The sequence below is a fragment of the Gymnodraco acuticeps genome, unplaced genomic scaffold, assembly GCF_902827175.1.
Source record: "Gymnodraco acuticeps unplaced genomic scaffold, fGymAcu1.1, whole genome shotgun sequence".
NCBI lineage: Eukaryota > Metazoa > Chordata > Actinopteri > Perciformes > Bathydraconidae > Gymnodraco > Gymnodraco acuticeps.
The window spans coordinates 171,885-184,723 of NW_022990047.1; the positions used below are offsets into that span (position 1 = coordinate 171,885).

The 12,839-nt window shown below is 40.4% G+C and overlaps 1 protein-coding gene across 2 annotated transcripts in view; it reads left to right on the forward strand.

Annotated features, from left to right (window-relative positions):
- Positions 1–3,561, forward strand: part of sema3e (sema domain, immunoglobulin domain (Ig), short basic domain, secreted, (semaphorin) 3E) — a 30,493-nt gene extending 26,932 nt beyond the window's left edge. For both annotated transcript variants that reach the window (XM_034215684.1, XM_034215685.1), the window contains exons 16-17: positions 423–556; positions 1,486–3,561. In XM_034215684.1, the coding sequence (XP_034071575.1) occupies positions 423–556; positions 1,486–1,986 (635 nt within the window). In that variant the 3' untranslated portion in view covers positions 1,987–3,561. The remainder of the gene's footprint in view (positions 1–422; positions 557–1,485) is intronic.
- Positions 3,562–12,839: the final 9,278 nt, after the last annotated feature.

The window sequence follows — 12,839 nt, forward strand, 5'->3', positions numbered from 1 at the left end:
ATAGATTGGGAAAGAACCAAACACTCTATTTGTGTCAGCTAATGAAAGGTCAAGTGAGTTCATTCCAATCTTGTTTTTCACTATCTTTTATGGTGTGTGTGTGTGTGTGTGTGTGTGTGTGTGTGTGTGTGTGTGTGTGTGTGTGTGTGTGTGTGTGTGTGTGTGTGTGTGTGTGTGTGTGTGTGTGTGTGTGTGTGTGTGTGTGTGTGTGTGTGTGTGTGTGTGTGTGTGTGTGGTGTGTGTGTGTGTGTGTGTGTGTGTGTGGTGTGTGTGTGTGTGTGTGTGTGTGTGTGTGTGTGTGTGTGTGTGTGTGTGTGTGTGTGTGTGTGTGTGTGTGTGTGTGTGTGTGTGTGTGTGTGTGTGTGTGTGTGTGTGTGTGTGTGTGTGTGTGTGTGTGTGTGTGTGTGTGTGTGTGTGTGTAGATGAACAACGACCCAGATCTGAGGAGAGGCTGGTTTACGGTGTGGAGAGCAACAGCACTTTACTTGAGTGTGTCCCTCGATCACTTCAGGCCAAGGTCCTCTGGTTTTTACAGAAAGACGAAGAGAAACATGAGGTGAATTTTACAAAACAATACACAAAAAAATATATAATTTGATCTGTTGTTTTTAACAGAGAAGGCCAACCGAGTTTGTTTTGTTTAACAGCTAGCAACGCCACATTAACGAGTCTTTAGGTTTTGTATTTTTTACAAACCCACCATACTACTTCATCACTACGCACAGCCCCATCTGTTTATCAATACACAGCACACAGTTTAAGGCCATAACTTCTGCACAAACCCCCATCAGATAAAGGATCAATGCGTCAGGCAGACTAGACCAACATATTTAACTTAACTACTAGATGCTGAAGAGGGGGCTGGCAGGTTAACAAGGGGCATGTATTTTGCTAACAAGGGGGATTGCATACAACCTCCACTAATAGGTAGCAGAGTACAGGTGATGTATGAGTAAGTAAATTCCTATTTTAAGTATTCCTCTTGTGCAAACCTCTACCCAGAACAACATTTTTTTCGTACCCCTATTAATCTGTCCGGATAGATAGATTGACCCTGCTACTTCAGTGCAATTTTGGTGAACGGAATTACATTCACATAGTGAGGTTGGCTGTGACATTATTTCTTGAAAGAGATGTTAAAAGGAATTTATATGTAATGTATCAATAAGGATTCTTTGTACCGGGATGGTGGATATGCATTTAAAGGTATCAGAAAATATTTCAATGTTTATACTTTGAATATTTTGAATGTAACATTATATTAAAAGCTGCATTATGTATGGACACTTGAGATGGTTGTATTCCTCACAGTATTCACTGTATTGAGTGCTCGATTGACTTTCTACCGTTCTTAAATTATACTTTAGTTCTGTAGGTCCCTCTTGGGGTAGGAACAAATGTAGCAGTGAAAATGCCTAGACTTGAATAATGGCTACATCAATGGCTAGGAAAAAAAATCGTTTCACTTTTTTATCTCCATTTTAGGTTCGAGGTGATGAGCGAGTTATAATGACCACCCACGGGCTGCTGTTTTTACGAGTGAGAAGCTCCGATGCTGGTGTGTACGTGTGCCAGACTGCCGAACATGGATATGTGCACACATTGTTACGTATCTCTCTCCACGTGCTCAGAGGGGAGAGGGTGGAGTCTGCGATCAACAGGGCTAATGATGGGGACGGAGAGAAAGCTGCAGCTCCATGCCCCTTCTCCTTGGGCCCCCTACCAGGCCCCAGCAGCAGCCCCAGGGCCCTGGTGCCATCCTCAGTCCCAGGCCCCCACTCCAGGCTGTGGTACAAGGAGTTTCTCCAGCTGATTGGCTACGGGGATGCCCAGAGAGTAGAAGAGTACTGCGAGAGAGTGTGGTGCTCCGATAAAAAACGTAAAAAGGGCAAAAGGAAGTATGTTTCTCCAGGTGGCGAGAAGAGAGGGAAAGGAAGAAGAGAGGAGAACTCCCACCGAGTGCCCAGGCAAACCTTGGACGCCTGAGGAGAGCAGAGATTGACTGCACACACACACGCACACACACACACACACACACACACACACACACACACACTCACACTCACACTCACACTCACACTCACACTCACACTCACACTCACACTCACACTCACACTCACACTCACACACACACACACAGTCTAAAGGTCAGACTCACTCTGTGTTTGCACCATGTAAAAGGTTTTAACATTGCTTACAACATGAGCAGCAACAGAAAAACAACAGTAGCAGGCTGTATAGCTGTAGTAGCTTCATTACATATCATTCAGTAGTTTAACCATGATGTTTTCATTGAAAAAGCAGCATTTTGCCCTATGTGTGTGGTGTTTACTGATTATGTGGCGCAGACCCTGGGTAAATACTATAAATGTCAGAGTCAGAGCAGAGGCCCTGGGAAAACGGACGACTGTTTGGCGATGTTGCCTCGGACTTGAAGAGAAAAATTATAATATTTATACTCCTGTGGACTGATCCAGCCCGATCCAACGCACACAGAGACTGCCCTATTTCTCCTTCAATGGCTCAATATGACAAACTCTTAGTATATCTATTAAGAGAGAAAACTATGATAAAGCTAATGGCCTTTTAATCTTCTTTTTTGTACTATTATAACTTATTTTCTTGGTCTTTACTTTGAGTTCTGTAGTTGTTTTTAGATGACATGAACTGGAAAATGTTGTGCTATTGTTTTTGTACAGTGAAAAATGATACTGCTAATTTGATATACAGTAATGTGGTCACAGCTGTGGTGGGTGTGGTTATATTGACCACAATGCATACAGTAAGATATTGCAATACCACTAATATGGGTATTTGAGGCATGTTTTATTATAATTATGCCCCCAATGGAAATAATTACTATTTAAGCACTTGTGAAAACTGTAGATGAAAAGTAGGCTGATCCGTATGTATTGTTGTTATTCTAAGTGTCTACATTTATATTGACACAATTGGGGTCAAATGTATTGTGTGTATTGTATATTGTATTTATCAACAAATATCACAGTGTTTTTATGTGCACATCTGGTAAATAACTGTATTCGAAAAAGTAATCCTTCTCAGCTGGCTACTCCAACCTCTCTCTTACTCTTTCTCCCCCTCGCCTCCCACCCCCCTTAAACCAGTCTGTCCTCTTTTTGGTTGTTTGTTATTGTGTTGCAGATGGGATTCATAATCGCCACTACAAAATAGAAATGTAGAACACCACATTACTTTATTATTAAGAGCATTTTTAGGATGACCATACAAGCATGCCCTTAAAAACTGATGAGTCAGTTTCATGAATATGCAGTTCATCTGAGATGACACATCAAACAATCTGATGTTTCAGTGAATTGTAGCAGCTAAAGATAGAGTATGGAGGATCACCTCTTTTTCATGCTGTGCCTTATTTATCTCTTAATTGTGTCACTGTAGAGTCTGCCCTTGTTGTATTCCATGTATTCATAATGGGGTTAAATGGAATGTTCCTCAACTAACAGCTTTGACTGAGGTTGGAAATGTTGTGTCTGCTATGCCCCTTCTAAATACCTGTCATTAAAAAAAGATGGCCGACCCTTTCATGTTGTCATCTCTATGGTCGTGACTATCAATAATCACGTAGTGTACCGAGTGTACGTCCACACAGATAAGAGAGTGAGAGAGCTGTGTGCAGCGATCACTTAGAATAAACCAACATTTTCATAATTATTCAACACTTTGAATTTAACTGATAGGTACAATTAACATGATATTTGAAATGTGGTTTTTGCAAATGGTGCACCATATACTGGGGAAATAAAAAAAATCAAATACAAAAATCCAATATGATGCTCATTCATATTCTGCCTTGGTCTACCTGAGTCGGTGAGGTGCTGAAGGCATTTGAGAATAGAATTCATGCTGCTGATTTATTCCACATGGCTACCATAGCAACAGGCTCTGAACCAGTTCAGCTCCCCTCCTCTTCAAAGCTCTCGCTCTCCCTTGGTCAGGTTAACACTGTTATTTTGGCCCCTAATGGTCCCTTTAGCCACTTATAGATCAGTCTCTTATGTATGCGACAGGGCCTTGTAGGTGGGATTAAAAGTGCCTTTGATCTTCTGGGACTGCAGCTGGCATTTGCCTGCTGGATGTAACTTCTGACCCCTCAGATAGATGCCATTTCGGAAAAGATGCTAAAAACAAAGATAGTCTGGAGCAGGGCATATTTCTTCTGGACATCATACATTTCAAACTTCAAGACCCCAATTTTGTGTACTGAAATGCTATAAATCAATTAATTGATCTTCAAAGAGAGAAAAGGGTCCAAGGCCACTGCAATGTTTCTGTCAGTGTGAAGATGACAGTGCTTATCATTTTCCTCTACCGGAACGCCTCTCCTTTTTTCCAGTTGCCTTTCCACGCACTTCTGTTTCCATCAGGAGCCAATGTACCAGAACGCTTTATTACAAGACAAAATGTCAGTGAGGAAAGGGAGGATATGAGGCAGAGGAAAATGAACATGGAGATCTGGCTGTAAACAAGCCTTTTACAGCCAGTAACACTCAGTGTGCGCAGTATACAGCGTGTGCACAGTGTGTATGTGTTGGTGTTTTTGTGAAATTTGTTTGCGTTTGCATACTAGCCTTGATGAGCATGTCTGTGTAAATCAGAATGAAAGCCCAGCAGATATGAAAAGACATGTGTATGTTTCTCTCTTTTTCTTCTCCCTTTGAGTTATCAGTGATAGAAAAGGCTAACCTTATACATATTGAGCACACACCCCGCATGCTAAATGTGTTTGCTTTCACACCATTCACTTCATAAACTCTCTTCCATTCTGACACATAAGCTTCAGATTAAAGCCTCTGGGAAATACATTTTTGTTAATATTCTGGATTTACGTCCTCAGCCTTCATTTAGATCTTTATTAGAGTCCTATATAGCTTCAAAGTGCTTTTAATACCACCAAAAGATTCCCTTAGCTGGATTTGCTTGAAACCCTGGCTATTTTCTAATAATCTTTACAATCCGTTTATTCGGTCGTACCGAGCAAGCCTTCGTTTTTATCTCTAGATGTTATCAGCACAAAGGTGCAACAAGTGAATGTTAAACATAAAATACAATACTCTTCACATCAATAAGATCCGATAAGCAAAGGGGAGCTATTATCAGTAGAGGCACAGGAACTAGCTTGTCATGCATATCTGGTAAGGACAAAATGGACTACAGTTTCGAAGGTGCGTATTTTCCCAAATAGATATGAGGACAACATACATACACAACATAAATAAAGGGAATCTGAAACTACATAGACATGAACACACTGCACACACAAGCATCGTGTCAACATGCTCTGTGTTATCTCGCTGACACAGCTGTCTCTGAGGTACAGTATCGCCCCTCAGCAGTATGTGCGTTAAATAACCATCACCAGGAGGGGTTAGACTGACCATTTTGTATTTGGTCATCTGTCTGTCCATGATCTTTGATGTTCTCACATAGTGTCATTAAAATGCAGTGTGAGCACCAGTGTGAGCACCAGTGTGAGCACCAGTGTGTGTGTGTGTGTGTGTGTGTGTGTGTGTGTGTCCATATTTCTATGTATGTATAAAACATGCCTCCCAGCCATAATCCTGTGATGTTTCCCACGGTATTTCATCTGGATTTTCCCCTTACTGCTGCTAGCTAAGGCAAAGCAGAGAAGGCAGGGCAAATCTGTAAATCAGAAAGTGTGACGTGAGTGAAGCAGTGAAAGGGATGGGAAAAGGAAAAGGGAAGAAAAAAAACAGGTAACATGTACCCGGAGAGGAGTGTTATGTGAAGCTCTGCGCTCTCCTCATCTTGGGGCTTTGCCTCTCATGGGACCAACACATCTTTGAATAGTGCTGACTGATCTGGCAACCTGGAGAAGTGGCATACCTGATGCAAGTAAAAACATGCTGAAAGTCAACTTGTCAGACAGGTATAAATTAGTAATTTAGTGCAGCTAAAAAATAACAATGTGTTGTCATATGTTTTTGGAGCCCATTTCCAGCCGATGGTCTGAATATAAATCCATCTGTGATTCTTTGTTTGGGTGCATGTGTCTGTATGCATTAAAGTACATTAAATTCTGTGAATGTAATGCACATGCCATGGGTGTGTGTACATGTGTGTGACGCAGCGCTGTGTCATTAATCTGGGTGTAATCACTACATCTGTGTCCCTGTGGGGGTTGCTCTCTCCTCTAATCCATCTCTTTATCCCTGCATCTCATTACATCACCCTGACCTCTGCACTGTGACAACCCCAGCAGCTGGTTTAAGATGTTAAACAACAAATAGCAAGTGCAGTCAATCAAAGATGACTCTCCCAAAATCTGAATGTGTGTTTTTGTAAGTAAAAAAGCTATAAACCAACACTCATAGGATACTGTGGTTTCACTCGATGATCACTTAGGAAAGCGTGACAGTGACGAAATGTGTATGCTTGAAGCAGGCATGCAGTGTAAGAAGAATGACTCTTTATAGATCCCAAAAGATGTTATATAGCAGCAGAATGTTTTATATTCAAGGCCTTGTATGTGAGTGTTTATTATGCAGGGAAACTGCCTCTGGAGTGAGTTGTGTGTTGACTGAGCTGCTCTACTTGTCTAATCAATATGACTGATATTCTCTCTCTTTCTCTATACCTATATTTATGTGTATGTTTGTATTCAAACATTGACAGTTTCTATTTATTTTTGTCTTCTTTATTTATTTGAAATAAATTACTATAAATAAAAAAGAGAAAAGGAAGGAAACATTGAAGATGTCTTAGCGGTCATTCTTTATAAAGTAACAATTACTAATAAGTGATGTGTGTCGAGTCAGAATTGCATGAAATGAATCTACCGCATCAGAAATAATTGTTTTTCTCATTTATAATCCTCGACATGACAAGCAGCTTAGTCAAAGGAATGAACAAATAATAAGATAACAACTGTGATATGATGATGAAGATGAAGCGTCTAGTTTCTCCCCTCTGTAGCAAAGAGATAAGAAATTAGAAAAAAAACAAAGCTCACAACAACATTTTAACTAACTCTGAATCATCCGAACCCCCTGACTCAAAGCTGCACTAAGCGACTTAGACTGGAAGGTATTAACAGACGCTGCTTCCACAGAAAAAGTAAGGATTTAGCTGAGTGATCTAATTAAAAGTGTTAAGAAGATTAATCACCCTTTGTGACATTTTCGGAAACATTCTTAAAAGTGTCTTGTTGTACCTTCATACTTTGTAAGTGATTAAATTAGATTTGTCTCAAATGTACAACATCACTGATTAACTCTCAGCTTTACGTTTGCACCCAGTTCCTCCTCCAGAGACCACTACACCAGAAAATATTGTCAAATGCATCTTATTTTGCAAATGTGCCTTCTTATAAAGACTTAATTAAACATCCATCATTGCAAAGCCATTGCAAATCTGTTATACTTGCATGTTCAGTGTGGGATTTGCTTGGATTAATTTCTCACGCTGTCTATGAACCAATGCTGTTGTATTTGCAGCACCAGTCTGTATGGCAGCTTTCATGATAACATAACACAAGTCAGCTATGAAATTAAATCTCCCAATGGAAAATGACTGTAACAAATGCACTATACTCTGTATCTTTATCTGCACCCTTTACACAATTCTCTGAGATTCTAAATAAACAGATTTGGGGCTTCCTGTGTTTCCATATCTGAAGTAAGTTATGATTTATGGCGCAGTTTCCTTAATGAGGTACAAGCTTTATGTTCCATCAGTAATAATACTGATGTTATAGATTTGCTCTATCCAGGTGCAATTGATGGCAGTTACACTTGAAGCTGAGGTGCATAAACCTGAAAAACTGTCCTCAAAATTGACTTTTCATTCATTTTACGAGGCACTTTTTCCAGCAAATACATCAGCAACAAATAACACAGCAATGTGTGTGCATTACAGCAGCAGGCAGTTGGGAGCCTGTGGTTGCTGGTGAATATTTGATGAGAGAATGGATCCTCTCCCTGGGCAGGTTGAGTACAGTGTGCATATTCAATCGAGCACATACACACACACACATGCAGGCACACACGAATGTGTACACACACCAGGTGGTACAGTTCCTCTGCGGTTCCAGAGCATCACGCCAATAAGGTGCCAGTGAAGGTGATATTAGAGCACACTGCATAACTGCCCATGAAAAGCACACCAGAAAGTGATGCCTCATATTCTCAATAATCTCCATTTTAGACATCATCAGGTCATACGCTGATGCACACATGCAAGATCATCTTCTCGTTTTCAACAGCAGATTTCACTTTTCAAGAGAGAGCAACATACACAGATGCCTAGAAAGTGAGCAATTCAAGTGCACTTGCAATCAGTAATTCTGGATCAAACCAGTATTGCTGAATGTTTTAGCACATTATTAAAAACCTGTTTAGAGGCTTAATTATGTTTTGTTCTGCAGTGCAGACTTTTCAAATAGCTGTGCACTTTTAACTGCATTAGCATAGTTTAGCATAGAGAATGTAACTCAAAACTTAAAACAATCAGACATGGTGCTTATTTTGATGGACTAAAGCAAGTTACAAGCCTGTCCAGGTTGTTTACTGTTCAAATAAATACCGTAAACACTAGTTTGAGGGGTTATCAGTAAGACATGTGTTATGTAAAGACTAAATGGGAAATAGACTGGAGAGGTGCAAACACTTTCAGTCATGACAGAAACCCTAATGGATGATAAATACATTTAACCTAAATAAATATAAATTAGCATATTTCAATCATTTTGGCTTTCTTAAGAAACATATGCATTATGCGTACTGTACAGTACCTGCTTGTTAGCTGATCAAGGTTTGCCCTGACACTGTACACTGGAGGCAGGAGTCCTCAGGTAGTCTAAAACCTCCATCTTCTTTTACACCTCTTCAATTATATACAGCCTGCTGTCTAGACCTTATCACAGCACCTACAAACATTCTGTGGTTCATCTTCCTGCTGAACATCAAACAGCAAAATATCTCAGACTACAAACCTAAAACAATTATAGTGTTATATATTCATTGGCAGGGTGAATACATTTACTTTCACAATATAACATTAATATTTCAATTGATTTCAACTCTGCCGTTATAAGGCAAGAGGATCTCTGAGAACATAATACAGATGATTGCACTTTCCATTTCATCCTTTTAATATAGTATTCTAATGGAAACTAGATTTGTCTTATGCAAGAAAGATGTCTAACTCAAGGCATTTGCCAGACCTGATAAAGGCTACATTAGCACTGAAGCATCTGAAGCTCCGCCATATCTTCCTTCTTTTTGTTATAGAGCAAACCCTTTTCAAGTCAATTCCAATCCTCACAATGACTTTTCCTCATATCTTTATGGTATTCATCAATGTTGTGCCCTCGTTTTTCCATTAACAGATGTATTTTCATCCTCCCTCCCACTCTCCTTTCGACATCCTCCCACCCTTCTATCGTTTGCCAGTCTGAATCTGATCAGCAGTGATTTCCTGCTCACTGATTTGTAGGATTCGAGGGCGTGAACTGTGTTATGCATAGAATTCTCCCATGACATGGCAGCCGAGGGAGGGGCTGGTGGGGAAATCAAGATAAGAAACGGGGGAGTGGCATTAACACTATAGCCTACTGATGCCTTTTGGACGCTGTTCCTTTAAGGGTATTTTTAGTATGGCAGATAGCGGTGGTCACTCGACAGGAAAAAAAAGACTGGGTGGTTTAAAAGACTTGTGCAGTGTTCTGGCATGATGCGGAGTGAGGAGAGGAAAGGAGAAGGCACAACACAAACCATGCTCCCTAGTGACACACAGCACACTGTCAAGGCTTTGTAACTCTACCTGCGTATCATGCCCATTCTAACACAAATGAGTCAGTCAAATAAATTGTTGGAGCATTTATAATGTGTGACAACAGTGAATTGAATCAGTCTGGGAATAACTGGATTATTTACAGACCTTGGATTAACCAATTTAATTTATCATATAAATATAATTATTAAGAAACTATCCTTCAATATTTGCTATATAATATTTCAACAAACAATATGCCAGCTCACATAACACAAATTATGCCTGACTTCAATATTACATTTTACCAAAACATTTCAACGCCTGGGACCTCTAATTTTGTTTTTGTAATTTTGTGTGCATTCCACTGGTCTTTTAGTTCCATCTAGAGAGAAGTGTTGTGAGAGCATATTTTCCCCTCCTCTGGGTAGATATGTAAATTTAATGACACTGGCAAAGTGTGTGTGATCGGGTTACTGCATATAGATTACATGGTGAACCTGCCGAACACAGAGGCACAGCGACCTAGAGACCTAGAGAGGACAGCCGTACGCCTCCATGCAGGTTACCACTCCACACCGCTCCGGCTCTCCAGAGAAAACCATGCCGGGGAAAAACTGCTTTGCCTTCCTCAAGGGTCAACGTCAGAGGTGTGTCTTTCCTGCAAACTAGTCTCTTTACTAAACAACTTTTTAGAAAGGCATTGTAAGAGACCCTGAGTTGTTGCTGTTGTTGCTGTCTCCCTCCATAGGAATTATATCTAAGAGAAATAAATAGCTAGGCAGCACTGTGCTCCAATGTGTCAGCTTAATTAAAATGAGAGTGAGATAAGTACTGCTTCTGAGCTCTGGCTGTTAAAGTGTTGTTTGTGTATAAGAGAGAGACGTGTAAAGTAAAGGGAAATAGAGAGAGAGAGAGAGATGGACGAGGCGAGAGAGATGAGAGAGAGAGAGAGAGAGCAGAGAGAGAGGAGAGAGAGAGAGAGAGAGGAGAAGAGAGAGAGAGAGAGAGAGAGAGAGAGAGGAGAGAGAGAGAGAGAGAGAGAGAGAGAGAGAGAGAGAGATGAGAGAGAGGAGAGAGAGAGAGGAGAGAGAGAGGACGTTGTTTGAGGGCGCTGTGTACGGGCTCAACTGCACTGAGAAGAATACAAATGCTCTCTAAATGTGATGTCTTTCTAATGCTGTATGGCTGAGTGAGCAGAAACGTAATGCTGCAGAGAGGAAAACCACAGAGGCACCTGCTCAACTGTCAGATTGGACCTGCCATCATGTCTATATGTGTGTTGGAAAATGGAATTCAGGGATAAGTACATTAATAGTTAGCGTTAATGGAATCTGGGATTTCCCATGGCAGCAATGTTGCTTGATGGTATGCGCTATTACGTCTTGGGCCCTGGATTAAGACACACTTGTTTTTTTCCCAAAGTCAAAAGAAATGCAGGTTACATGCAGTAAATAACTACCAAAAGGCCTGCAGGTGTGAATATATTCATTGGTATTGGCCCAGTGATGGACTAGTGACCTGTTCTGGATGTACATGTACATCCAATCTCTCTCCCTATAGCTTTCAGACACCTGAACCATTAATAGTATGGTTCCTTCTCATGGGGATCACCTTTCATGTTCAGCTGTGCAGCATGTACAGGAGTTATTTTGTGATTTATATAAATGTAAACTGGAAGTCCATGTGACTTTAGACAAGCCTAAAGGTCTGTCATTGAACGAAAAACACTCAGAACAGTCCTCAACATTAATACTAATTATTTATATCAAATGCTATCCGTACCTTTTTTTTCAGATGTAAATGGTTTAGCTTATAATAACATGCTTATGGTACATTCATCTGGGCTTTATGTCTCCATTAGGACTGGTAATCCCACTACAGAGAAGGAATGATGATCTGTCTGTTTCCTTTGGGAATCTGCTTGAATGAAAATAATATTTTTATTTTCTTTGAAGCCATGATGGAAATGTTGTGTCAGTTCCTTGGCTGAATTAACTCACTTCACATAAGGTAAAGCCAGACAAAGGGAACCCACAGGTAAAACACATTTTAATATTCAACCTTTTCATATTGTTCCACATGAGCAGCTGGAAATCGTTTCATTCCTCAATACGCTCCATCTCTACAAACCAGCATTTCTATTAAAGTGTATGATGCTTTAGCTGTGTGAGTGCAGGATTTACGTCTGGTCTGGCTTTATCCCAGTGTGCGTGGGAGAAAAAGGATGGTGACAGAGGAGATTGTAGTTATTGCATTTCAACTGAAAAGAGGGGAAAGAGCAAAAGCAAAGAACATGATGGTGCTGTATCTGGTGATTGCCTGCTGTTTAACAGCCTTACATAATATTGTTGACTGACAAACATGACTCACTTGATGAACAGGATAAAAGCACTTTAGCAACAATAACAAAATAATAATGATGGACTCAGCTGTCATTTTGTTTTAAAGTAGACCAAAGAACCAACAGTTATGTAGTCTAATTTAGATAGCGGTCTATGGATGAGACAAAACCAATACATATTAATCTATCACCAGATAAAAGATAGTGTACAGAATTACGCCTGCATTGCCATACATTCCATTTTGATATCTCAGTAAAGCAAGAGGATCATCACTTATTATGTCAACCAAAAAGTACCATAGTGTGAGGATGAGGTAGTTTTACGCAGTCTAAGGATTTCCGGAGCATGTACAAGCCCACTGAAAAGCTACAGCCTAGATCCCCAGATGGAGATTGTGCTGATGAATGTTTCCGGTGTGTATCTGCAATAAAGCCAAATCTGGCATTTCCCAAAGAGAGACCAAAGCAATTATGCCTCTCACACATGCTGCATGACGTCTCTCTTCTACACGCCCACACACCACTTGCTCTCCATCCTTCCCACACTTCTCACTCACGCTTACCGCATACTGAGTAGGAATTTATCCACGCTGTTTGTCATGTGTAGACATGCATGTGACTGTTTGGTGGGGGCATGTATCCGTTCAAAAATTCTAGATAAGTCTAGAAGTTAGTAATCATTGTCTTTCTCATGGCAAACGGTTGATCCATGGAGGTGAGATTTCTT